The sequence below is a fragment of the Balaenoptera acutorostrata genome, chromosome 19, assembly GCF_949987535.1.
Source record: "Balaenoptera acutorostrata chromosome 19, mBalAcu1.1, whole genome shotgun sequence".
Classification (NCBI taxonomy): Eukaryota; Metazoa; Chordata; class Mammalia; order Artiodactyla; family Balaenopteridae; genus Balaenoptera; species Balaenoptera acutorostrata.
The window spans coordinates 60,112,956-60,139,913 of record NC_080082.1 but is presented as its reverse complement, the minus strand read 5'-3'; the positions used below and the strand labels follow the sequence as shown (position 1 = coordinate 60,139,913).

Below are 26,958 nucleotides of genomic sequence, written 5' to 3'. Positions count from 1 at the left end.
TGGAGCAGAGACAAGTTAGCCTAGTTGTCCCAGGCCAGGCTGGAGACATACGAGAGCCCAGCCAAGATCAGCAAATCCATCTAGCTGACTTTCAGCTGAGCAAAGATGCATGAGTGAGGCCCACCAAGCTCAGATCAGCAGAACTTACCAGCCATCCCAAAGACTCATGAGCAATAATAAAAAATTGTTGTTTTAAGCCACTTAAATTTTAAGGTGGTTTGTTATGCAGCTATAGCTAACTGCTACATTACTGTTTAAATTATATAGTGGGAATGCAGTTACTTGTAGCACAAAGCATCCTAAATGATATAGGAAATCATCAACCATTAATATTATGATGCCTTTTGGATGTTTCTAAACCATGTGCTTGTAACACAGCTCCCCTTCATCTCATTGACCAGAATGTGAGGGTTGCCCTCCAGCTGTGCCCTCCTCTCCCACCTACCTGCTCTCCTGCTCCAGCTGCTCCTCAGCCTGGGCCAGCTTAGACTCAAGGGCAGCGATGATCATCTTCTGGCGGGCCCGGGCCCCAGCGTCTTCCTCACCCAGGCGTCCCCGGAGCTCCTGGATCTGCCGCTCCAACTGCTGCCGCCCGCTCTCTGCCTTGGCTGAGAAACTGCGCTCAGCTGACAACTCTGTGGTCAGTGTTTCCACCTGCAGCAGTGGGAAAGGCAGGACTGTCATGGTGGAGTCTCAGAGGGAAGGTGGGAGGTAAATGCAGGCACCTCCCACAACTAAGTGAGCTGATGATTGTTAAATAAATAGCACAGAACCTGGTATATACTAAATACTCAACAAATGGTAGCGTGTATTTTTCTCCAATTGGCTTATCAGCCAACAGCAGTGCCAGCCCTGGGTTTTAATCTTTTAGATAGGTTTTTGCTATTTTAATAAGCCCACAAGACTATCACAAACTTGCTTAAATGCTATAACTTCTACCTTTGACTGTGAATGAGTCTATTCCAAGGGTTATCACACTTTTGTTCACACCAGGCTCATCTGGGGAGCTTGTTAAAAAATTGTGGACTGCAGGGTCCCTCCGCTCCAGAGATTCTGATTCAGCAGGTCTGGAATGGGGTCCATGAATCTGCATTTTCAACAAGCATCTCAGGTGGTTTTGAAACGAATGATATGCAGGACCGTTTTGAGAAATGCCAGCTCAATGAACAGGAGCTACTACATTGCGAATGTGTAAACATACCTCTAATAATAGTGCCTGTTTATTTATTCAGCTCGTACTCTGAGTGAGGTCCTATGCCAGGGACACAGAAATTAGTCAGATCCAGTCTGATTCATACTTTACTTCATTTAACCCTCAAAGGAAGACATCGACGTGGTGATTAGCATATGCTTTTTTTTTTTAAACCTTTTTTTGGAAAATAAAACCACGATATAGAAAAAGTAAAAAACAGATCAAATATATGGCTTAATGGGTTAATAAAAGGCAGACACCATTGTCACCCCTGCCCAGGTCAAGAAACAGAACTTTACACACCCATCCTAATAACAACCTCTTCCTTTTCCTCCAAATAGTATGTCATCCTGACTTTGGGGGTGATCACTTCCTTGCTCTTTGTGTTACTCAAAGATGCATCCCTAGATCCTATAGTTGAATCCTGCCCATTAAAAAAAAAATAAAAAAAAAAAAAACTTGTATGGACTTCCGTAGTGATCCAGTGGTTAAGACTTCACCTTCCAATGCAGGGTGTGTGGGTTCGATCCCTGGTCAGGGAGCTTAGATCCCACATGCCTCACAGCCAAAAAACCAAAACATAAAATATAAAACAGAAGCAATATTGTAACAAATTCAATAAAGACTTTTAAAATGGTCCACATCAAAAAAATCTTTAAGGGACTTCCCTGGTGGTCCAGTGGTAAAGAATCCGCCTTCCAATGCAGGGGACACGGGGTCAATCCCTGGTCAGGGAACTAAGATCCCGCATGCCACAGGGCAATTAAGCCATGCACCACAACTACTGAGCTCAAGCGCCTCAACTAGAGAGCCTGCCTGCCACACACTACAGAGCCCATGCACCCTGGAGCCTGCGCACCACAACCAGAGAAGAGAAAACCCACATGCCACAACTAGAGAGAAGCCCACGCGCTGCAACGAAAGATCCCACATGCCTCAACTAAGACCTGACACAGCCAAATAAAGATAAAAATAAATAAAAATTTAAAAAATAAAAATAAAAAAATCTTAAAAAGAATTTGTATATGACTTTTAAGTCTCTTTTAATCTACAGTTCCCTACTCCATCCCTTTTATTTCCTTACAATTTATCTGTTGAAGAACCTGGGCTGTCTGACCTACAGAGTTTCTCTGCATCTGTATTTTCCTGATTACACATTCACGGTCTAATTCAGCATGCTTCTCTGTTCGGTTTCCTTCAAATAGGCAGTTCGGTCTAGGGAATTAATTCTTTTTCTCCATGAGTTTTCAAGGTAATGAAATGGTTCCACATCATTTTATGAAGGTGACTCTACCGTGTTGAACAGCCGTCCACCAAGAACTCATGCCCATCTGGAACCTCAGAACGTGACCTTATTTGGAAAGACAGTCTTTGGAGGTGTAATTTGTTAAATGAAGATGAGGTCATACTGGATTGGGGTAGGCCCAAAATCCAATACGACTGGTGTCTTTACAAGAAGAGAAGGAGGCACAGACACATAAAGAAGACACAGGGAAGGCCGTGTGAAGATTGAGGCAGAGATTGGGCTGATGCATCTACAAGCCAAGGATTGCTGGCAACCACCAGAAGCTGGGAGAGAGACCTGGAACAGATGCTCCCTCAGAAGGAATCAATCTGATGACACCTTGATTTTGAACTTCTAGCCTCCAGAACTGTGAGAGAATAAATTACTGTTGCTTTAAGCCACCCAGTTTGTGGCAATTTGTTACAGCAGCCTCAGTAAATTAATACAGTGACTAATTAGTATTTTTTAAAATATCATTGTGAACTCATGTATTTAAACAGATTTGATGGATTTAAAGCAGTGCGATTCTGACCCTTGTTGAAGCTCAAGATGCTCCATTTGGGGCCAGTGGGAGCCTTTCCAGGATGACTTCTAAGTGCTTTTGAGATAACCAGGGTGTGTTATGGACTGAATATTTGTGTCCGCTCCAAATTCATACGTTGAAGCCCTAATCCCCATGTGATGGTACCTGGAGATGAGGCCTTTGGGAGGTAATTAGGATTAGCCGAGAAATGTGAGGGTGGGGCCCCTATGATGGCATTAGTGCCCTTGTAAGGAGATACCAGAGAGCTTGCTCTCTCTCTACCCCCACATGCACAAAAAGTCGAGGCCAGTGAGTGCATGACGAGATGACAGCCACATATAAGCCAAGAGAAGAGGCCTCAGAATGAAACCTATCTTACTGGCACCATGATCTTGGACTTCACAGTCTCTAGAACTGTGAGAAATAAATTTCTCTTATTGAAGCTGCCCAGTTTATGGTATTTTGTTATGGCAGCCTGAGCAGACTAAGGCATGGTATGACAAGATGGTCCAGGCTACTCTGATTCGTTTCCTGATTCAGATCTGGAACGAGCCATTTCTTTTTTTTAAAAAAAGCCCCATTTTCTTTTAGTGGGGGGAATGGTATTTCTAGACCACGATTTATATACTAGGGATGTTCATTGCTATTGGGTTGGTTATTGTTTAGAGGCCTTTTCGGTGGACAGAGATAGGATGGATCTATGTAGATTACCCCAAAAGTTCACATGAATACATCCAAGTCAAATTTGGGACTAGAGGGTTTTTGTGGGGGTTTTTTTGTTTTGTTTTGGCCGTGCCACACAGCTGTGGAATCTTAATTCCCCAACCAGGGACTGAACTCAGGCCACAGCAGTGAAAGCCCAGAATCCTAACTACTAGGCCACCAGGGAACTCCCTATTTGTTTGTTTTTAACTTAGCCTGTTCTCCATGACATCTATATCTTGGTTCTCACATGCTGATGATCCTCAGATTATGAACACAGGTAGAGATGATAGAATTAGAATATTCCATCCTTAATCATTTACTTTATCCCACACTATACACATAATATTACTATTACCAATATAATTACTGAATATAGTAATAAAAATTTTTTTTGCATATTTGCCCATTCTCTCCATTTAAAAAATAGTTGTGATATAAATAACTGAACATTTAGCCAATTATCCTTCTTACTCCTTTTCAGCCTTCACTTAGTTGTAGAACTATGGGCAGACTGTATGCTCGTTACTCTCTTGAGCTGATGTCTCTCTAGTGACCCTGATCATCTGCACCTGGATTTCCAGGGCAGTGGTTCTGACTCCTCATGCCTCAGAATCACTTGAAGGGCTTGTTAAAACACAGATTCCTGGGTTTCCCCACCTCCAGCATTCCTCATTCATTCGTTCCTCATTCACTTGGTTAGGGCCCCAGAACTTGCATTTCCAACAAGTTTCCAGGTGAGGCTGATACTGCTGGTCTCCGGGCCACACTTTGAGGACTGCTGCTCTCCTAGATTCTTCAGGAAGGGCTCCTGGGAATAACAGTCCCTGAATTCTTGCACGCTGACAACTTGTTTATATCCTTTATACATGAAAGTAAGTTTTATATCTTATAGATAACCAACAAGGACCTACTGTATTGCACATGAAACTATACTCAATATCCTGTAATGGAAAATAATCTTAAAAAGAATACATATACATATATATAACTGAATCACTTTGCTGTATACCTGAAATTAACAAAACATTGTAAATCAACTATACTAAAAAAACAAACAAACATATATCTGCACAAAAATAAAAAAGAAAGAAAAGAAAGTAAGTCTTGCTTGATACAAAATCCTTGGCTCAAATTTTCTTTCTTTGAGTATCATAACTATATCCCTCCATTTTCTCCCAGCATAAAGTCTCGCTGTGAAAAATCTGATGACAATCTAATTTTCTTTTTCTTATATATCACGTGTTCATTTTTTCCTGGATGGTTAAAGAATTTTTTCCCCCTCTTATAAGTCCAAGAGGTTTTATTAGAATCTGTCATGGTATGAGTTAGTATGGGTCAATATCTTCAGGTACACAGTGGCTACAAACTTTTCTGTTTCAGGAGTTTTCTTGCATTATGTTTTTTGGTTATTTGCTCTGACCCCTTGCTTTGATTTTCTTCTTTGGGGGCTCCTATTATCCATATGTTGGATCTTCTCTGCCTGTCTTCAATATTTGCCATTTTCTTATGAATTCCTTTTTGTGTCTTTTAAAAGTTTTATTTTGGGGACTTTGCTGCTGGCGCAGTGGTTAAGAATCCGCCTGCCAATGCAGGCGACACAGGTTCGATCCCTGGTCCGGGAAGATCCCACATGCCACAGAGCAACTAAGCCCGTGTGCCACAACTACTGAGCCCGCGTGCCACAGCTCCTGAAGCCTGCGCACCTAGAGCCTGTGCTCCACAACAAGACAAGCCACTGCAATGAGAAAATGAGAAGTCCACAGACCACGACAAAGAGTAGCCCCCACTCGATGCAACTAGAGAAAGCCCGTGCGCAGCAGCGAAGACACAATGCAGCCAAAAATAAATAAATAAAATAAATAAATAGGAAATAGGTTTAAAAAGAAAAGTTTTATTTTGATTTTTTTAAAAGGTTCTCCTTTTCACCAACAGCCAAAGATGTGGGCTGGGCTAAGTCACATCATTCTTTATATGACTGTAGTATCCTACGGGCTCTCCACTAGGCATGTACTGGCTTATTTATTTCATTTATAATGAGCACTCAGTACTGTTTTAGGTACTGGGGATAGAGCAGTGAAAACTAAGACAGAGGCCCTATGCTCAAGGTGCTTACACTCTGTTGGGAAGATGGACCATAGACAAATAAGTAAATATATAATAGAATGCCAGGCAGTGGTAAGTGATATGAAGAGATTAAAGCAGAGAGAATGGAGAGAAATTATGGGAGGGAGGGTGGCTGTTTCACAGAGGGTGGTCAGGGAAGGCTGTTTTGAGGGAGTGAGATGTGTGATGGTTTGGGAGAAGGGCTTTCCAAGAGGAGGAAACAGCAAGTGCAAAGGCCCTGAGGTAGGAATAAACTAGGCATAGTCAAGGAATAGTGAGGAGGCTGGTGTGGCTGAAGCAGAGTGAACTAGGGGAAAAAGGGTTAGAGATAACTAAGGTCTGAATTAGCCAGGGACCAGAGTGTGGGGCCTTGTTGGTGACTGAGATTTTACTCTGAGTGAGATGGGAGTACATCATCATGGTGTATGACTGCTTCTCCTACTGGTCTAGGGGCTCCCCAAGGGCTGAGCTGGGTTCTTACTCTTCTCTGAGTCCCCAGCATGAGAGGTCTCAAAATGTATCTTTTAAAATGAATGAAATAATATAGATGTAGGTCTCTCTTTGGAAATCTCATCCCTCTATTGTCTGCTTGGCAAACTCTTAACTTCCTACAAGACCTCTTAAGGCATCACCTCTATCAGGAAGTCTTCCTTGATAGCCCCCAGCCTCCAGGCTGGATACTGATCCAGTCTTCTCTACATTCTCACAGTGTCTTGTGCTTCCTCCATTTTCATTTGCATTTCTGTATTGGGATAGGCTGTTTCCTCCATCAGACTAGGATGTCCTTAAGGGCAGAGGCCGGGAATGATCCATCTCTAGGTCCCTAGCACCACCCAGAATAGGATATGGACCTCCAGAAGCCTCATAAAATATTTATAAATAAATATACAAATGAAATATGCTTTTGTCTGTCTGCCTAGCTCCTATGTATGCTTTAAAACCCCAGCCAAATGCCCCTTCTTGCAAATGCCTCTCTCTTGCAGAGAGTTCTCTCCCTCTCACTACTGGGCCCTGGATACTTACATTATCACACATGTCACTCTATAATGTCACGGCGTAACTCCCTGTCTGTTTCCCCAGGGAACTCTGCAGGATAGAGACCCCACATAATTTATCCCTGAATCCAGCCTTTGAGAAGCTTCAGAAATACAAGCGAATGAATGCATCAATGTCTCCCTCCACCTTGAGAACTCCTATTCAACCTTCAAAACCCAACTCAAATATTCCCTTTTCCTATGTCTGTTGAATAAGAGAACTGAAGGTGTTATGGTCCCAGGTCAGCAAGGACCCAGGCTGGCAGTGGGTGACCCAGCTGTGCTCACCTGCAGAAGCAGCTTGCGGTAGCGGTCATTGAGCAGCTCTGCATTGCTCTGCTCCTCCTCCAGCTCCTCTTCCATTTGCCCCAGGCGCCCCTCCAGCTGACGCTTCTCATCCAGAATGGCAGCCCTAGGGAGAACGGGCACAGGGGGCGGTGAGAGGGCAGGATGGCCAGAGGAGGGCGCCCTGCCCCACATTACCAGGGATCACTCACTTGCTAAGGCTGCCGTTGGCCACCTCATCTGCCATTTCGTCCCGCTCCTGCTGGGCCTGCCGCCGGGCACGGTCTGAGGCGGCCAGTTCCTGTGATGAGTGAGAGAGGGGGTGGTCAGCTGTGGTGAGCGGAGGCTGTCTGGGCGCTGGTCTCCCTGCCCCTCACACCTCAAGTCTCTTGGCCTTTTTTTCACTGCACTTGAACATGCTTCCCCTGGATAACCTTGGAATGAACTTCAGTCGATAGGCAGATGTCTCCTAAATCCGTCTCCGGAGCCCCTGGTCCGTGTCCACCTCTTGCTGCCCCTCAAGGCCCCTCACCCTCATGGCCTCCTCACTGAGCCCACTATCTCCTTTCAAGCCAGTTCCTCCTCCAGTCTCCCCCTGTCATCGGGCCAGACCCCCTCGACTCCTCTGCCCCATTACCACCCATAGCCCTGTCTGTCCTGCCCTTTTACTCTGCCCTGGTCCCTCCTCTGCGCCCCACAGCTCTGGCTCAGGCTTCATCCTCCCTCCCCAGCCTCCCAGCCTCCATTCTCCCCCTAGTCCACGCCCCACACCGCCCCAGAGAGGACCTTGCGGCTGCGGCTCCGGACCCTATCTGGGCTCCCAAGCTTCCCCCAGGCCCCGCCCACCCTGCCTTCCCCCACGGCCCCGCCCACCCTCCCTTCCCCCGCGGCCCCGCCCATCCTGGCATCACCTCCTGCAGCCGCAGCACTTCCGCCTCCAGCCCCTTGAGGCGCTTCTCACTCTCCCGGTTCTGGGCAAAGATCTCCTCCCGGGAGCTGCGCGACTCCTCCACCTCCCGCCACAGCTCCTTCATCTGGGCCTGGGAGGAAATGAGGGAGTGAGCGGACCCAGCCTGATCGTGACTCACGGGGACGCCCCCTACCCTCGCATCAGCCCTGTGGGGGCTCCCCGTGAGCAAGCAGAGCCCTGCGGACCTGGGCTTCTGCACCCCGCCCCCAGCCGCTGGCTGTGTGACCTTGGGCCAGCCCCTTCCCATCTCTGGGCCTCACCTCTTTAAAAAAGAAGCACATCAAAATTAAAGTAAGCTTAAAATGAGGATAATATTTGGGCTCTGCAGTAATAATAGGGATGGGAAACACCGGTCACTTACCTTGGGCCAGGCTCTATTCTACAGACACACTGACTCCTTTAAACCTCACAACTCCAGTTGGTGGGGACTATTTTCCTCCCCAGTTTACAGATGGAGAAACTGAAGCACAGCGAGGTTCAGCAACGTGCTCAGGGTGGTAAGTGGCAGAGCCGGGACCTGAACTCAGGCTGTCTGGCCCTGGAGTTCACCCTTTCAGCCACTTTGATACCTGGCCACGTTATTGATGATTGGTTGATTGGCCGCGCCAGGTGGCATGCGGAATCTTAGTTCGCAGACCAGGGATCGAACCCGCGCCCCCTGCCGTGGAAGCGCGGAATCGAAACCACTGGACGGCGAGGAAAGTCCCAAGCTACCTGGGACACATTATTAAGAGTGTGTAGGGATGACGGTAAAAGGGTTTTTCTCCTCAACGGTGCTTAAAATAAAGAAAAATAAAACACAAACGAAATGTCCATCGCCGTTAAAAAAAAATCCCCACTCTATATCTTTACAGTGGTGTAGCGAGTGATTGTTGACACCGTGAGGACAGCGGGCAGGCTTGGTAGTAGAAGGACAGTTACCATCACTGTTACTAATATTATTATTATCTGCTTGATAATAATAGGTTTTCAGTGTAGGGGTTTTTGCTCAGCGATGACATGGTTTATAATTTTTACTTTTGGGGAGGAATCTTCATACACCAGCGCTGCCCAACAGAAATACACTGCAAGGACAAACGTTCTTTAACATTTTCTAGTAACTACATTAAAAAGGTAAAAGGAAATAGGTAAAACTATTCTGAACACTATATTTTATGTAGCCTAATATATCCAAAATATTATTATTTCCATTTATAATCAATGTAAAAATTATTGAGATATTTTACTTTATGAAGTCTTCTGAATCTAGCATGTAACTTGGATTTTGGACCCACCCACCTTTTTTTTTTTTTTTTTTTTGGCCTCGCCAGGTAGCTTGTGGGATCTTAGTTCCCCAACCAGGGATGGAACCTGGGCCCTCAGCAGTGAGAGCAGGGTCCTAACCGCTGGACCGCCAGGGATTTCCCTTTTTTTTTTTTTTCCCCCTGCCACATTTTAGATGCCCAGTAGCCACATGGGGCTGGTACCCTCCGTATTGGACAGGCCAGGTCTATACTTAAAAAAAAAAATAGAGACTTCCATGGTGGTACAGTGATAAGAATCTGCCTGCCAATGCAGGGGACACGGGTTCGAGCCCTGGTCCGGGAAGATCCCGCATGCTGAGGAACAACTAAGCCCATGAGCCACAACTACTGAGCCTGTGATCTAGAGCCCGCATGCCACAACTACTGAGCCCGCATGCCTACAACCCGTGCTCCCCAACGAGAGAAGCCACCGCAATGAGAAGCCCCCGTACTGCAACGAAGAGCAGCCCCCGCTTGCGGCAACTAGAGAAAGCCCGGGCGCAGCAACTAAGACCCAATGCAGCCAAATAAATAAATAAATTTGTATTAAAACAATAGACTTTACTTTTTAGAGCAGTTTTAGGTTCCCAGCAGTTTTGGGCAGAAGGTACAGAGATTTCCCACACAGCCCCTACCCTCACACATGCACAGTCTCCCCCATTATTAACATCCCCCACCAGAGTGGGACCTACCTTGATGGTAGGTATCAATGATGAAACCTACCTTGACAAATCACCATCCAAAAAAAATTCTTTTTAAACAACCATGTATAAGTTTCATAATGGGGCTGCGGGGTGGGGGGGAACCCTAAGGTATTTCCACTTCAAAAATGAAATACAATGAGGAAACTGCACTTAAACATTACGCATTTTAAATAAAGGAAATAAAAAACAGAAAAAGAACCCAATGAGCCTTTGGGGCATGGATGTTTATAAAGCTGTTGCCTACGCTGGGTGCAGCTCCTGGGATCGAGAGGGCGGGGCCCCAGCTGGTTTTGGAGCCGGAGGGAGGTGGGGCCCTCCCCGGTCCGAAGCTTAAGCTCCACCCCTCACCTGCATCTTGCGAAGCTGCTTCACCGCCTCCTCCTTGCCCTGTCCGGTGGCCACGGTCTGGGCCTTCAGCTCCTCCAGCTCGGCCTCCAGCTTCTTGCGGGCGGCCACGGCCAGAGCACGCTGCTTGCGTTCCTCATCGCGTTCCACCTCTGCATCCCTCAGCTGGGACGGGGGAGGCCGGGAGGGGCGGGCTCAGGGGACGGGAGGCCCAGGTTCTCTCTACATGCTACTGACATAGACGTCTACCCTCCAGCCCTGGCCCAGGCCTCCAGCCCCGTTCCTCCTGCCCCTTGCCTCTCTCCACCACCGAACTCCATCATCCTCTCCGACCCCACAGCCCCAGCTCAGGCCTCATCCTCCCCCCTTGCCCCAGCTTCCTCTCTGCTCCCATCTTTCCCCGCCAGCCCATTCCCGATGGCTCCAGAAGGGTCCTTCTACAATCAGAGCTGACGCTGCCCCTCCCCTGCTCATGGCCCTCCTGCGGCTCCCCAGTGCCCCCAGGACAAAGTTTTGGATGAGCCCATGGCTGGATCAGTGCAGCCAGGCGAGATCAAAAAAATACCCAGAGACACCCCGGCCCCCCAGCCTTGGATCACGTCTTCATCTCTCTCTTGGGGCCTCCCAGCTCCAGTCTCCCCCGCTCCAGTCTGCTGCCCACATGGCCCCAGAGGGGTCTTTCTGACACTCAGAGCTGACCCACCCCTCCCAGGCTCAGCACACATCCCCTAGTGGAGAGCCTTGCCCACTGCAGACCATAGGAAATTCCTCCACTGAATGAATACTGAATGAATGAATGAATGAATGGTGCAGAGAGAGAGAGAGAGAGAGAGAGATGGAATGAATGAGGAAGCAGGTGAAGGAGTAAATGAATTCGGGAAGAAGGTCGTGGATGAAGTGGGGTGTAGATGAGCTGGTTAATGAATGAGTAAATGAGTGCTTGGGTAGGTTGTGGGTGTGGAGGGGTAGATAGCGGAGTGACTGGGGGGAGAGGAGGTTGATTGGAAGGGGGTATTGGGTGCATGGAGGGGAAGTCAGATGCAGAGTTGGTTATGTAGAAGTGCCGGTTGGTGGGGAGGCTGTGTATGGGCGGCTGGGTGGCTCAGTAGATGGGGTGGTAGCTGGGTGGAGGGTTTTGGCGGATGGAGGGTGTCTGAATGGGTCAACAGGATGTGCGTGTGGGTTCATGGGTCTTGATGGGTGAGTGGGTTGGGGAACAGGAGGCGGGCTGGCTAGCAGGAGGGACTTGGGTAGAAACACCGAGTAGCAGGTGGGTGGGTGAGACTTCCGGCCTCTCTTGCTGCCTGTAAGCACCAGGGCATCCCCCGCTGGACGGGCATCCCCCGCCGGACGGGCTCCCTGCCTGTACCTGCTTGGCCAGCTGCCGCCGCCTCTCCTCACCAGCCTCGTCTCGGCCCTGCAGGTCCCGCTCGTGCTGCGCCTTGAGGGCCTGCACGGTCACTTCCAGGCGCAGCTTGGCATCCTCAGCCGCCGTCAGCTCATCCTCCAGCTCTGTCACTTGTGTTCGCAGGTCGTTGGCTGCCTGTTCGGCCACCCGGCGGGCTCGCTCCAGCTCGTGCACCTGGAGGGGAGGGAGAGTGAGCGCTGGGGCACCTGGGTCACCTGGGTCACCGAGGAGTGGGGAGGCCAGGACCCGAGATCTATCCTAGGATAGAGGGGAGGGAAGCTTTGACAGACAAGGGGGGGGGTGCAGCAAGTTGACGTGCCCATCCTAGTTCGTTCATTCATTCACACGTTCAACATTTCCTGAGCACCTACTTACTATGTGTCTCATTCTGGATCATCCTAGAACATATTTTATTAATAACCTATGCACCATAATTCTATTATCTGAAGCTCCTGAGAGTCCAATTCCAGTGTTTGTTAGGTCGGCTGACTCTCACTCATGGTGGATTATTTCCTCGTAGGTTTTGTGATCTTTTTTTTTTTTTTTGGCCGGGACCTGCGCAGCTTGCACGATCTTAGTTCCCCGACCGAGTATTGAACCGGGGCCCTGACAGTGAAAGCTCAGAGTCCTAACCACTGGACCCCCAGGGAATTCCTGGTTTTGTGATTGGTTTGTGAGCTCACTTCGTTGTGGCTTCATCTTCAGGAATACCGTGTGGAAATGGGTGGAAGGCACGTAGCTCCAGAGTTAGCAGTGTTGGTTTCTGCCAGACTCCCCAGGATATTACCAACCCACTAGCGACTACTATTTTTTTCTCAGCGTGGGGCTTTCCAGACCTTTCAGGGACGTGTAAATGAAAACCCCAAATATCCCGTGAAAGCAGACCTGGGCTTTTGAATTCTCAGACACGCCCCCACGGCCTCTCCTTAATTGTTACCTCCTCAGAGAGGCATCCCCTGACCTGTCAGGGCCTCCCTGTTACCCATGCTCCTGGCACTGAGTCGCTGTCTGACTCAGCCCTAGTCACAGTGGTCCTTTACCATGTGCTTATGTGTCTTTTTGGGCAACACCCACCTCCCATGTTGGCCTGTGAGCTCCACAGGGCAGGGACTATATCTGCTTATCACCCCTGCCTAATGACCCTCATGAAAATGCTAGTCAGTGACAGTATCTACTTTCAGTGCTTAGAAGGGTCCAACTGGTCCCCCTTTTATTTGGCACCTGCCAATCAACTTGGTTGACTTGAAGGACTCAGACTTCTCCCATCAACATCCTACTTCCCACAAAGGCCTTTGGAGTCACTATATATAACTTAACACTTTTCCCAAAGGACAGACCTTAGCAGTTTGAGCATGAGTTGGATTATCCTTGGGGCTGCAGGCCAAGGGTGTGTCATGGGGATGGGGGTTCTTTCCATGCCTGGCTAAAAGCTCCATTGGATTAATGCCAGAGCATGCAGAGAAAATAAAGCCCTCAGCCATCGCACCCCTGGCAATAAGGAAGGATGCTGGGATTGTGTCTGCCCAGGGACCCAACTAAACACGCATTCCATCAGTGCCTCCCGTCATTAGCCGGGGTGGCTTGTGGCCCTGGGCCTGTTCTGGTTGATGCTCCACAAATATATTTATTGGGCAAATGAAAGAAGGATGGTGTGGAGGGTGTCTCAGACCTTTCAGAAGGCTAGGAGGCTGGGATACTGGCTGGGTGAGCGGGGACTGGGAACTGGCCTGGGAGACCCCCTCACAGGCCCTGGAGGGATGTATGAGCCGGGGGAAGACGGAGACCTGGTAGGGGAGACTGTGTGTGCTCAGTGGAGTTGGGGGGTGGCAAGGCGGGGTGTCTTCACAGTGTGTGTGTGTGTGTGTGTGTGTGTGTGTGTGTGTGTGTGTGTGTGATGTGTATATGTATAATGTGCGTGTGGTGTGTGCAGTATGTATGTATGTGGTGTGTGTATGTATATGTGCATATGTGCATATGTGTGTATGTGTGTGGTATATGTGTGTGTGTGGTATGCATGTATGCGATGTGTATATGTATAATGCGCGTGTGGTGTGTGCAGTATGTATGTATGTGGTGTATGTATAGGTGTGTATGTGCATATGTGTGTATGTGTGTGTGGTATATGTGTGTGTGGTATGTATGTATGCGATGTGTATATGTATAATGTGCATGTGGTGTGTGCAGTATGTATGTATGTGGTGTGTGTATATATATGTGTGTATGTGCATATGTGTGTATGTGTGTTGTGTGGTATGTATGTATGCGATGTGTATATGTATAATGTGTGTGTGGTGTGTGCAGTATGTATGTATGTGGTGTGTGTATGTATATGTGCATATGTGCATATGTGTGTGTGGTATATGTGTGTGTGTGGTATGTATGTATGCGATGTGCATATCTATAATGCACGTGTGGTGTGTGCAGTATGTATGTATGTGGTGTGTGTATGTATATGTGCGTATGTGCGTATGTGTGTGGTATATGTGTGTGTAGTATGTATGTATGCGATGTGCATATCTATAATGCACGTGTGGTGTGTGCAGTATGTATGTATGTGGTGTGTGTATGTATATGTGTGTATGTGCATATGTGTGTGTGGTATATGTGTGTGTGTAGTATGTATGTATGCGACGTGCATATCTATAATGCGCGTGTGGTGTGTGCAGGGTGTATGTATATGTGCGTATGTGCGTATATGTGTGTGTTGTGTGTGTGCGCGTGTGCACATCCGCATGTTTGTGGAGTGGTTCTCAGGCTGTATGTTGTGGTAAATTTTCTTCACTTTCTTTTTTCTTTCTTTCTCTCTGAGTCACATACACACAAGACGAGTGGTTCTCATGCTCTGTGTGTACACATGAGCAAGCGTGCTTAATGGAAGATTCGCCTCACATTTCATGAACACACAGGTGAATATGTATGTTTTGTAAGCAGCTCTCATGTTCAGCGTGTGAACATATACGTTTGCTGGAAGATTCTCCTCATGTTCTGTGCCCGTGAACATGCATGTTGATGACTGGCTCTCCTTACTGTGTGTGTTGTGTGCACGCGCCTGCTTGGTAGACGATTCTCCTCATGTTCTGCGTGTGTGCGAGAACACGTACGTCTGGTACATGAACATGGGACTTGGACGCTGGTTCCCTTCGCCCTCTGTGTGGGAGAGCACACACGTGTGCGTGTGTCCCCCAGCGTCATGGGTGTGTGCTGCTGCCACGCGCATGTCCCCGGACGGGGGGCTGCTCACGCTCTTGCCGACGTCATCCTTGCTGCTGAGCAGCGCCTCCAGCTCGGCCCGCAGCGCCCGGTTCTGCCGCTCCAGCTCCTCCCGCGCCTCCTGCTCCTCCTCCAGCGCCCGCGTCAGTGACAGTGCCCGGGCCTCGCGCTCCCGGCCCTCCGCCTCGACCCGCTCGCGTTCCTCCACCGCCCGAAGGACGGCTGCCTTCTCCTCCGCCAGGAGCTTCCGGGGTGAGGGAGATGGGGTGGGGGAGACAGGTTAGCTGAAAGGAATGTGCAAGGGGATGGGGAAGAGAGAGCAGCCAAGGGCAGACAGACAGACAGACAGACAGAGGCAGAGACACAGAGGGACGTAGAGGGATTAAAGTCACAGCTGTGTCCCAAACCAGCTCAACTCTTCAACGGATCACACTGTTGGTGGGAATGTAAATTGGTGCAGCCACTATGGAGAACAGTATGGAGGGTCCTTAAAAAACTAAAAACAGAGTCACCATATGATCCTGCAATCCCACTCCTGGGCACATATCCAGAGAAAACTACTATATGAAAAGATACATGCACCCCTATGTTCACAGCAGCACTGTTCACAACAGCCAAGACATGGGAACAACCTAAATGTCCATCGACAGATGAATGGATAAAGAAGATGTGGTACATATATACAATGGAATATTACTCAGCCATAAAAAAGAATGAAATAACGCCATTTGCAGCAACATGGAGGGACCTAGAGGTTATCGCACTAAGTGAAATAAGTCAGACAAAGACAAATATCATATGATATCGTTTATATGTGGAATCTAAAAAAATGATACAAATGAACTTATTTACAAAACAGAAACAGATCCACAGACACAGAAAACAAACTTACAGTTACTAAAGGGGAAAAGGGGGGAGGGATAAATTTGGAATTTGGGATTAACAGATACATGCTATTATGTATAAAATAGTTAACCAGCAATGACCTACTGTACAGCACAGGGAACTATACTCAATATCTTGTAATAACCTAAATGGAAAATTATCTGAAAAAGAATGTGTATATGTGTATATATATATACATATACACACACACACATATACATATATATATATACACACACACACACATATATCTGAATCACTTTGCTGTACACCTGAAACTAACACAACATTGTAAATCAACTATACCTCAATTTTTAAAAATTAAATGAAAGGAAATTTTGAGTAGAAAAAAAAATCCTCTTAAATGGATCAACTGATCAGCCCCTCATTCTAGATAAACAACTGAGGAAATGGTGTTCCTTTCTTCCTCTTGGGGTAATGGTAGGAACAAAATACATAAATTTTTAAAATGTACTTCAACCTTCACTGTTTTTTAAGATACAGCAATTGACAAACAATGAAACTTACAAGACATGCAAAAAAGGAAGAGAATGGGACTCACAGTCAAGAGAAAAATCAGTCCATGGAAACAGACCCACAGATGACCTAGATACTGGGATTATCACACAAGCACTTTGACTGTGTTAAGTAAGTTTCAGGACAAGATGGATACAATGGGTGAAGAGGCAGGGTTACTGCAGGAGGGATTTGAAACTGTAAAACAGAACCAAAGAAAAATGCCAGAACTTCAAAATACAATATCTGAAGTAAAAAAGTCACTGGATGAAATTGAGAGCAGAATGGACACACATCAGAAGAATCAGTATACTTGAAAACAGGTCAATAGAGATGATCTAAACAGAGCAAAGAAAAAATATTGTAAAAAAAACTTAGCAGAGCTTTAATAACCTGTGAGACAGTATCAAGCAATCAAACAAACATGTATTTGGAGTCCCAGAGGAAAGGTTCAAAAAAAAGGAGAGGAAGAAGTAAAATTGTCTTTAATCACAGAAAACATAATTCTAGAAAATCCAATGGAATCTATAAAACACCTACTAGCACCAAAATGTGAGTTTAGCTAGATCGTAGGATACAAGATTAATATACAAAATTGATTACACTTCCATATTCTAGCAATCAGAAATTAAATAAAAATAATATTTAAAATAGCATCAAAAATGAAATACATGGAAATAAATCTGACAAAGATGTGAAAGATGTCACTGAAAACTATAAAACATTTCTGAGATTAAATTAAAGAAGATCTAAATAAATGGACATATATACCATGTTCCTGGGTCAGAAAACTCAATATCATGAAGATGTCAATTTTTCCCAAACCGATCTATAGATTCAAAACAATCTCAAACCAAGGAGATTTTTTTTGCTGTAGAAATTGACAAATTGATTGTAAAATATTGAATACATGTGGGAATGCAAAGGACCAAGAAGAGGTAAAATAACTTTGAAAAAGAAGAAAAAATTGGAGAACTAATGCTATCTGATTTTCAATATCTATGCAAAGCAAGTCAGTGGAGAGAGTCTTTTCAACAAATAGTGTTTGAACAACTGGTATCCAGATACATATAAAATTAACTTGGAGCTATGATAGCACCGTATATAAAAATTAACTCAAAATGGATCATAGAAAATTAAAAGAAAAATGGATCATAGACCTAAAGGTAAAACCTAAAACTAGACAACTTTTAGAAAAAATCTCATAGAAGGAAACCACTGTGACCTTAAGTTAGACAAAGATTTCTCAGACACAACACCAAAAGCATAATCCATAGAATAAAAACTTCAAACACTGGACTTCATCAAAACAAAAACTTCTGCTCTTTGAAAGTCTCTACTAAGAGAATAAAAAGACAAGCCACAGACTGGATGAAAATATTTGCCAAGCAATATATCTAATAAAGAACTCATTCAGAATATATAAAGAACTTTTGAAATTCAATGATAAGAAAAGAAACAATCCTTTTAAAAAAAAAAAAAAAAAGGCAAAAGATTTGAACAGGGACTTCACCAAAGAAGATGTATGGATGGTAAATAAGCACATAAAAAGATGCTCAACATCATTGTTTATTAGGGAAATGTGAATTAAAACCACTATATCTATTGGAAAGGTTAAAGTTTTATTCATGACAGTCAAAAACTAGAAACAGGGGCTTCCCTGGTGGCGCAGTGGTTGAGAATCTGCCTGCTAATGCAGGGGACACGGGTTCGAGCCCTGGTCTGGGAAGATCCCACATGCCACGGAGCAGCTGGGCCCGTGAGCCACAATTGCTGAGCCTGCGCGTCTGGAGCCTGTGCCCCGCGACGGGAGGGGCCGCGATAGAGAAAGGCCCGCGCACCGCGATGAAGAGCGGTCCCCGCACCGCGATGAAGAGTGGCCCCCGCTTGCCGCAACTGGAGAAAGCCCTCGCACGAACCGAAGACCCAACACAGCCAAAAATAAAAAAAATAAATAAATAAATAAATAAATAAAATCAAGTAAAACTTTAAAAAAAAAAAAAAAAAACTAGAAACAGCAACTCAAATGTTCTTTTCAAAATGTGGTCTATAAAGGAATAATAATCAGCAGTTTAAAAAAAAAGGAATGAATTATTAATGCATGCAAAAACATGGATGAGGGACTTCCCTGGTGACACAGTGGTTAAGAAACCGCCTGCCAATGCAGGGGACATGGATTCGAGCCCTGGTCCAGGAAGATCCCACATGACGTGGAGCAATTAAGCCCATGCGCCACAACTACTGAGCCTGCGCTCCACAGCCCGCAAACCACAACTACTGAGCCCACGCGCCTAGAGCCCGTGCTCCACAACAAGAGAAGCCACTGCACTGCAACAAAGAGTAGCCCCCGCTCGCCACAACTAGAGAAAGCCCACGCACAGCAATGAACAAACACAGCCAAAAATAATAAATAAATAAAATAAATAAATTTATTTTAAAAATGGATGAATCTCAAAGTAATTTTTCCAAGTGAAAGAAGCCAGTCAAAAATGAGATTTATATAAAAATAATTTATATAAAACTCTAGGAGATACAAAAAAATTAATTCTTTAAAACATTTTTGATGATCTATAGAATGGTATTAAGCAGTCAAACACACATGTATTTGGAGTCTGAGAAGAAGAGGAAAGAGAGAGAGAATGGGGCAGAAAAACATTTGAAGAAATAATGGCTGAAGATTTCCACATCTGATCAAAAACACCACCCCAAAGCTGTAGGAAGCTTGGCAAGGATAAATACAAAAACCCACAGCTGGATATCATAGTCAAACTGCTAAAAACCAAAGAGAAAGAGAAAAAATTTAAACCAGCTAGAAAACCACATCACACTACCTGCAGGGAAACAATGCTTTGAATGACCACTAACTTTTCATCTGAAACAATGGAGGCCACAGATCATGGAATGATCTCTTTGAAGTGTGGAAAGAATAAAACCGTTTACCTGGAATTCAACAATCAGTGAAAATACCTTTCAAAAATGAAGGCAAAATAAGGACTCTCACATTCTGCAGATGAAGAAATTGAGGCACAGAGAGGTCGGGCAATTTGCCCAAGCCACACAGCCAGAAAGGGCCTCAGCTGAGATTTGAACCTCGGGGTTGCCTGATCTTAATGCTCTGGGGTTCTGAGAATTTTATTCCATCCTCAGATTGCCAGCCGCTTAATATTATGCCCATCTCCTAGATGGGCAAACTGAGGCTGAAATGGGACAAGCAGCTTGCCTGAGGTCCACAAGGAGTCAGCAGGAGAAGCAAGATGTGTTATTTCATTTCATCTTCCTAGTACCTTCTGGTGTACCTTCAGGACTCTTTTGGGAGTAAAAGTGGGTACCACCAATAATTATTTTGGGGCAAGACATAAGCCAGGATGGATGGGTGTCCTATTCTACAGAGGCTCAGAGGGAAGAGGCATCTGGCCCTAAGGTCCTCCCAAGTTCACAGCTGACCTGTGACATCACATGTTACTGATTGCTCACAATGACCATGGGCAGCGTGACCAGCGTCCCGCTTTCCCAGGTGGGTAACCCGAGGTGCCTCACCTGGTCGAACTTGCGCTGCTTCTTCTCTAGCGCGCTCACGAGCTGCCGCTGCTGCTCCAGGTCCACCGTGGCATCGTCCAGCTCTTGCTGCAGCCGCCGGCGGCCCCGCTCCAGCCGCTCCACCACTTCCGTCTTTTCTGCCAGGCGCTGGGTCAGGGCCTCAACCTCTCGGGCGGCCCGGCGCCGTGCCTCCTCCCCTGCCTCCAGTGCCCCTGCCTCCTCTTCCTGGCGCCGCCGCCACTCTGAGAGCTGGGGTGGGGGAGGAGAGAGAGGGAGGGTGTCACTCGTGGCTGCGATCCAGGTGTGAGTTGGTGGGGCCCCATTTCCCAGATGAGGAGACTGAGGCCTGAAGGGGGAAATAATTCACTCCATTGGGCACTTCTGCCTCATGAGTAGGGATGAGGTTGTGAGTTCTATGAGCCCCAGCTCCTCCAGGAGATTAAAATGGCTCCCACCAGGTCCCAGAAGATGAATCAGACCTGGGCTCTGTCCTGGGGAACCCCCAGTCTAATGGGGGAGACAGAACATCACAGCCAGGGTGATGGAGGCTAAGGTAGAAGAAGTATGAGACCCGTGGGAGTCCACAGGAGGGGTTCAAAAATCTATTTAGAACATTCAGGAGAGAATTCCTGGAGGAGGGGGCATTTGTGATGGATCTTGAAGTATGCATAGGAGTTTTCCAGTTAAAGAAGGATATTTGCAAGCATACGTTCATCACTCATTCATTCAACAGGCATTTCTCAAGGCCTCCTATACGTCAGGCTCTATGTTGGCCTATGCTGGGGATCCAGATCTAACTCTGATGGGGTCCCACTTTCAAGGTGCTCCCAGTCTGACGGGGGGACTCATGGGCAAAGACAGTTCCAGCCAGGGTGATTGGAGTGGGGACAAAGGAGAAAGAAGGGTTGTGGGAGCTCAGAGCCGAGTGGTCAGGGTTTTCCCAGAACAGGAGAGGCGGATGCTAAGTCCTGAAAAATGAAAAGGGTGTTCCCAAGTGAAGTGAGGAAAGAGATGAGAGATGAATACAGCTAAACATGAAGGAAGGACCAGAGAGTGCAGGGCCTCTGACACCCAGCTGAGAGGCATGGGTTTTGTCCGGGGGGAGCTGGGGAGCCATGGGAGGTCTGTGAGCTAGGGAAGGGCAGGGTCAACTCAGAATGTAGAAAGACCATGTGAAGTATGAGCTGGAAGGGGAGAGACTAGGGGCAGGGAGGTTTGAAGGGAGGCTGAGAGGAGGATCCAGGTGGCTGGGGCTGTGGGGACAGAGAGTAGGGAATGACACAGAGAGTTGGGGACAGGAGCGATGGGGGTCTGCACCTACAGGCTCTGGGGCTGAGGGAGAGACAGAGGTGAGTATGGCTTGCAGGGGCCTGGCCTATGACATGCTGGGCAATGGGGCCACCCCGGAGCGGGGGAACCCAGGAGGAACAGGTTGGGAGACTGGGCATCCCTTTGAGATCTCCCTGCAGGGCTGTTCACCTGGGCTTGTGCAGCCTGCAGCTCGCGGCCCGCCCGCTCCCTGGCGGCTGCCTCCTCATCCAGCTGCTCCCGCAGCCCTGCCGCCTCCGCCTCCAGGGCTCGTGCCCGGGACCCCAGGGTCAGCTTCGCCCTGGTCTCCTCCTGCAGCAGCTCCTGAAGATGGATGGGAGAATGGATGTTAAGTGTGGGCAGGAGGGTGGGGAGGCCTGCGGGGAGCCGGGTGGCGAGAGGTGGGCTGGGATCACCTGGGCATCGTGGAGCTGGGCCTCCGTGCTGGTCAGCTCCTTGCTCAGCCTGATGGCTCTGGACTCGGCCTCGCTCAGTGCTCCAGACACAATCTCGAGTTCAGCCTGCAGGGAAGGGACATCTTCTAATGGTGGCTTCCAGCCAGCCAACCCCTCTGATCCTCTGCCTCAAATCCCTACCACCCATTGCTGGTGAGGATGTAAAAAGGTGCAGCTGCCATGGAAACCAGTCTAGCAGCTCCTTAAAATGGTTAAATGCAGAGTTTCCATACAGCCCAGCAATTCCACTCCTAGGTGTGTACCCAGGAGAAATGAAAAGAAGTCTAGGCAAAAACTTGTACAGGGGTGTTCACGACAGCATTATTCGCAATTGCTGAAAGGCAGAAACAACCCAAATGTCCATCCACAGATGATTGGATAAACAAAATGTGGTCTATCCAGACAATGGAATATTATTTGGCCATAAAAAGGAATGAAGTACTGATACATGCTACAACATGGATGAACCTTGAAAACATCATGCTAAGTGAAAGAAGCCAGACACAAAAGGACAAATATTGTATGATTCCATTTCTATGAAATGTCCAGAATAGGAAGTCTAGAGAGACAAAAGGGGATTAGTGGTTGCCAGGGCAGGGGGTGGGACTGGGGCATGATGGCTGGACAGTACAGGATTTCTTTCTGGGCTGATGAAAATGTCCTAAAATTAGGTTATGGTGATGATTGTACAACTCTATGAATATATTAAAAACCATTGAATTGTACATTTTATTTTATTATTTTTTAAAATATTCATTAATTTATTTTGGCTGTGCTGGGTCTTAGTTGTGGCATGTGGGCTCTTAGTTGTGGCATGTGGGATCTAGTCCCCTGACCAGGGATCAAACCCAGGCCCCCTGCATTGGGAGCACGGAGTCTTACCCACTGGACCACCAGGTAAGTCTCGAATTGTATATTTTAAATGGGTGAATTATACGGTATGTGAGTTATATTACAATAAAGCTGTTCCCCCGGCATGCAAATCACCACCACAATGATCCTGGGTGCAGCTCCTGGTCTCAACGTTCCTTCGCTGTAGGAATCGGGCAGCAGTTTACCACTTTCTCCCCCCTGGACAGTTGCCTCCATAGGGTAGGACCTCATCTGCTTTGTTCCCTGCTGTGTCCTCAGGGCTCACAACAGGGCCTGGCACACAGTAGGTGCTCAGGAAATGTTTGTTGGGTGAGTGCCTCCAGCACATGTGTGTTACCCTGAACCTTCTTCTCTCCCTTTTTGAGGTTCACTTAACAAACAAGGTTGGGTTCAAATTCTGGCTGGTAAGAAAATTTATCTGAAAACTTGGAAATAAGAAAAGGCAGTGGTCAGGCGTCCTTTAGAAAGGACAGGACTGGGACTTCCCTGGTGGCGCAGTGGTTAAGAATCCACCTGCCAACGCAGGGGCCACGGGTTCGAGCCCTGGTCCGGGAAGATCCCACATGCCGCAGAGCAACTAAGCCCGTGCGCCACAACTACTGAGCCTGAGCTCTAGAGCCCGCGAGCCACAACTACTGAGCCCGTGTGCCACAACTACTGAAGCCTGCGCGCCTAGAGCCCGTGCTCTGCAACAAGAGAAGCCACCGCAATGAGAAGTCCACGCACCACAACGAAGAGTAACTCCTGCTTGCTGCAACTAGAGAAAGCCTGCGTGCAGCAACGAAGACCCAACGCAGCCAAAAATAAATAAATAAATAAATAAATCACTTTGTTGTACACTTGAAACTAACACATTGTAAATCAACTACACTTCTATAAAGCTTACATTTGATTGCCCTTTGGGACATTAACCAGCTTTGTCTCTGACTGAGCTATTTCGTTCCGGCATTCTCTCTTTTGCTGACTATACACACACCAATTTGTTGTTGTTTCTCTCCTTGAACATCTTTACATTCTGCTGGATCCCTCATTAATGCTTTTTTTAAAAAAATATTTATGTTTTTATTGAAGTATAATTGATTTACAATGTTGTGTTAGTTTCAGGTGTACAGCTAAGTGATTCAGTTATACATACATTATACATACATTCTTTTTCAGATTCTTTTCCCATATAGGTTATTACAAAATATTGAGTATAGTTCCCTGTGTTATACAGTAGGTCCTTGTAGTTCATCTATTTTATATATATTAGTGTGTATATGTTACTCCCAAATTCCTAATTTACCCCTCCCCTGCAACTTTCCCCTTTGGTAACCATAAGTTTGTTTTCTATGTCTGTGAGTCTGTTTCTGTTTTGTAAATAAGTTCATTTGTATCATTTTTTTAGATTCCACATATAAACGATATCATATGATATTTGTCTTTGTCTGACTTACTTCACTTAGTATGATAATCTCTAGGTCCATCCATGTTGCTGGAAATGGCATTATTTCATTCTTTTTTATGGTTCATTAATGCTTTAAATAAATCTTTGACATGGGCTTACTATGTCTTTGTATGACAGTCATGCTTTGAACTTGTGAAAATGATATTTTGAGCTGACCTTGGTACCTCCTGGCTGTGTGACCTGGGCAAGTGATTCCTATCTTTTTAAAAAAAATATATATATATATATATTTATTTATTGGCTGCGCCAGGTCTTAGTTGTGGCATGCAGGATCTTCGTTGTGGCATGAGGGATCTTTTAGTTGAGGAATGCATGCGGGATCTAGTTCCCTGACCAGGGATCAAACCCGGGCCCCCTGCATTGGGAGCATGGAGTCTTAATCACTGGACCACCAGGGAAGTGCCTGATTCCTATCTTTGTGGTCCTCAGTTTTTCTCATCTGTGAAATGGGGATGATAACAGGACCTACCTCCCAGGGCTGCTTTGAAGAGTCAATGAAATAATGAACGTAAAGTGACTAGCTCAGTGCCTGGCATATACCTGTGCTCAATATATAGGTACATCTGACAATTTTTTTTTTTTTTCATCTGACAATTTTTGAGAGCCTACTGAGAACTCAGGAACTATTCTAAAAGCTTTCCAAGTTTAGGCTCGCTGGATTCACACACCAACCCTATGAGGTAGATGCTATTATTAGTCCAAGTTTACATAAAGGGAAGCCGAGGCACAGAGAGGTTAGGCAATTTGCCTAAGATCACACAGCTACAAGTGGTGGAACTGAGATTTTAGCCCAGGCAGAATGGCTCTAGAGCTGCCCTGTCCAATATGGTAGCAACTAGCCTTAGGTGGCTATTTAACTTTAAAGTAATTAAAATTAAATAAAATGAAAATCCAGCTCCTCAGTTGTACTCCTCACATGCCAGGTGGATAGTGCAATTACAGAACATTTCCATCACTGAAGAAAGTTCTACTGACCAGTGCAACCTAGAACTCCTGCTATCAGCCACCAGACTCTACTCTTGGTGTCACTTTTATTTCTGTAATATGTAAAGTGCTTAGGACAATGAGCACTACGTAGCATAATTCCATAGGGGCAGACCCTAGCTGTCCCCCCAGATCCCTTCTCCCCTGGTCCCACTGTGACAGGCTGTTAGGTAGGCCCATGGCTGCCAGCTAGAAACTATATTTCCCAGTCTCCTTTGCAGCTAGGTGTGGTCATGTGATTACGTTATGGCCAATGGAATGCAAGCCAAGTGATATATGCAAATTCCATCCCATCCTCTTTTCCCTTTCCTAAGCTGGAGCACACAGGTGCCCACAATCCAGATTTAACTCTGAAGATGAGGTCAATGCCCTCTGGGATAATGGAGTGACCTCATGGAGCGTAAGTGTCCCGCCAGCCTCCACTGCTTACTCTGAGCCTATTTCCTGAGAGGGAAGACACATGTCTTTTATTCAAGCTGATGAATTCTGGAGTCTCTTTGTTATATCGACTTAACTTTCACCTTAATTATACACTCTTTTTTTTTTTTTTTAAACATTTTTATTTATTTATTTATGGCCGTGTTGGGTCTCCGTTTCTGTGCGAGGGCTTTCTCTAGCTGTGGCAAGTGGGGGCCACTCTTCATCGCGGTGCGCGGGCCTCTCACTATCGCGGCCTCTCTTGTTGTGGAGCACAGGCTCCAGACACGCAGGCTCAGTAATTGTGGCTCACGGGCCTAGTTGCTCCGTGGCATGTGGGATCTTCCCAGACCAGGGCTCGAACCCGTGTCCCCTGCATTGGCAGGCAGATTCTCAACCACTGCACCACCAGGGAAGCCCCTATACACTCTTTTAATCTTGAAATTAAAAATGGTAACAGTGTTTTTCCCCCCCTTGGGGTTGGGGAATTAAAAGTCATTCTTACCCTCTTTCTGCTTGTTTGTATTCTCAGTAATAAACAGGTATTGGTTGTTTAGTTAAAAAACATAATAAAATTAAAATTTAAAAAACCCACATTTCTTCTAACAGTCACAGTATGATATTGTCCTCACACAGGTCCAAGTATTCATGCTGGGTTTTTCTAATCAGACCATGGATTATTTAAGACCAGAAGATAAGAGGGTGGAGGGTGGGAGCTGTGGCAGGGTTAAGAGCTACAGGATCAGTCATGTCTGGGTTCACGCTTTGGCTCTGAGGGACCTAAGACAATCAACTTCACCTCCCTGGGCCTCAGTTTCCTTGTGTGTAAAATGGGAACAATATTAGCACTCCCTCAAAGGAGCATTAGGAGGAGGCTTTGGCAAAATACACAGGATGTTTGGTGCATAGTAATCACTCACCAAATACTAGCTATTAATGTGTGCTTATGTTGGAAAAGTTGGAAAGGACAGTAGGGTTGATGTGGACCAAACTGAAGTCCAGAGAGGGCAGGCATCTCACCCAAAGCCACACAGCAGAGACCACCCCCGACCTAGCCGCCGCACTCACCTGGGCTCGCTGCAGCTTCTCAGTCGCCTCTGCTCGTGCCCGCTCCCCATCGCCAGCCCGGCCCTGCACCTCCTGCAACTGTGACTCCAGGCGACGCCTCCGTTGCTCACCCTCCTGACGCGTGGTCTGCAGGTTGCTTAGCTCCGTCCGTAGCTCAGACACTTCGGCCTCCAGAGCCAACCGGGTCTTCTCCCATGCACCTTTGCTCTGGTGGGGGAGAGAGACAGCAATGATTTATGATTCCCTTTCTCTACAAGACCAGGCACGTGAATACCCCAAGTCCTTTGTACTGTCTATTCCCTCTGGAACTCCTCATTGTTCCTTAAACACGCAGGCACATTCCTGCCTCAGGGCCTTTGCACTGTTCCCTCTGCCTGGAACATGTTTCCCTGTGATGCCAGGATGGCTCACCCATCATCTC

The 26,958-nt window shown here is 46.7% G+C and overlaps 1 protein-coding gene across 4 annotated transcripts in view; it reads right to left on the bottom strand.

Annotated features, from left to right (window-relative positions):
* Positions 1 to 26,958, bottom strand: part of MYH14 (myosin heavy chain 14) — a 92,771-nt gene that overhangs the window by 4,267 nt on the left and 61,546 nt on the right. For all 4 annotated transcript variants that reach the window (XM_057533464.1, XM_057533463.1, XM_057533466.1 and 1 more), the window contains 11 exons: positions 26,538 to 26,744; positions 21,710 to 21,814; positions 21,465 to 21,617; positions 19,986 to 20,234; positions 15,079 to 15,291; positions 11,799 to 12,011; positions 10,433 to 10,594; positions 8,039 to 8,167; positions 7,340 to 7,428; positions 7,131 to 7,254; positions 446 to 654 (listed from right to left, as the gene is read on the bottom strand). In XM_057533464.1, coding sequence (XP_057389447.1) covers positions 446 to 654; positions 7,131 to 7,254; positions 7,340 to 7,428; positions 8,039 to 8,167; positions 10,433 to 10,594; positions 11,799 to 12,011; positions 15,079 to 15,291; positions 19,986 to 20,234; positions 21,465 to 21,617; positions 21,710 to 21,814; positions 26,538 to 26,744 — 1,853 coding nt within the window. The remainder of the gene's footprint in view (positions 1 to 445; positions 655 to 7,130; positions 7,255 to 7,339; positions 7,429 to 8,038; positions 8,168 to 10,432; positions 10,595 to 11,798; positions 12,012 to 15,078; positions 15,292 to 19,985; positions 20,235 to 21,464; positions 21,618 to 21,709; positions 21,815 to 26,537; positions 26,745 to 26,958) is intronic.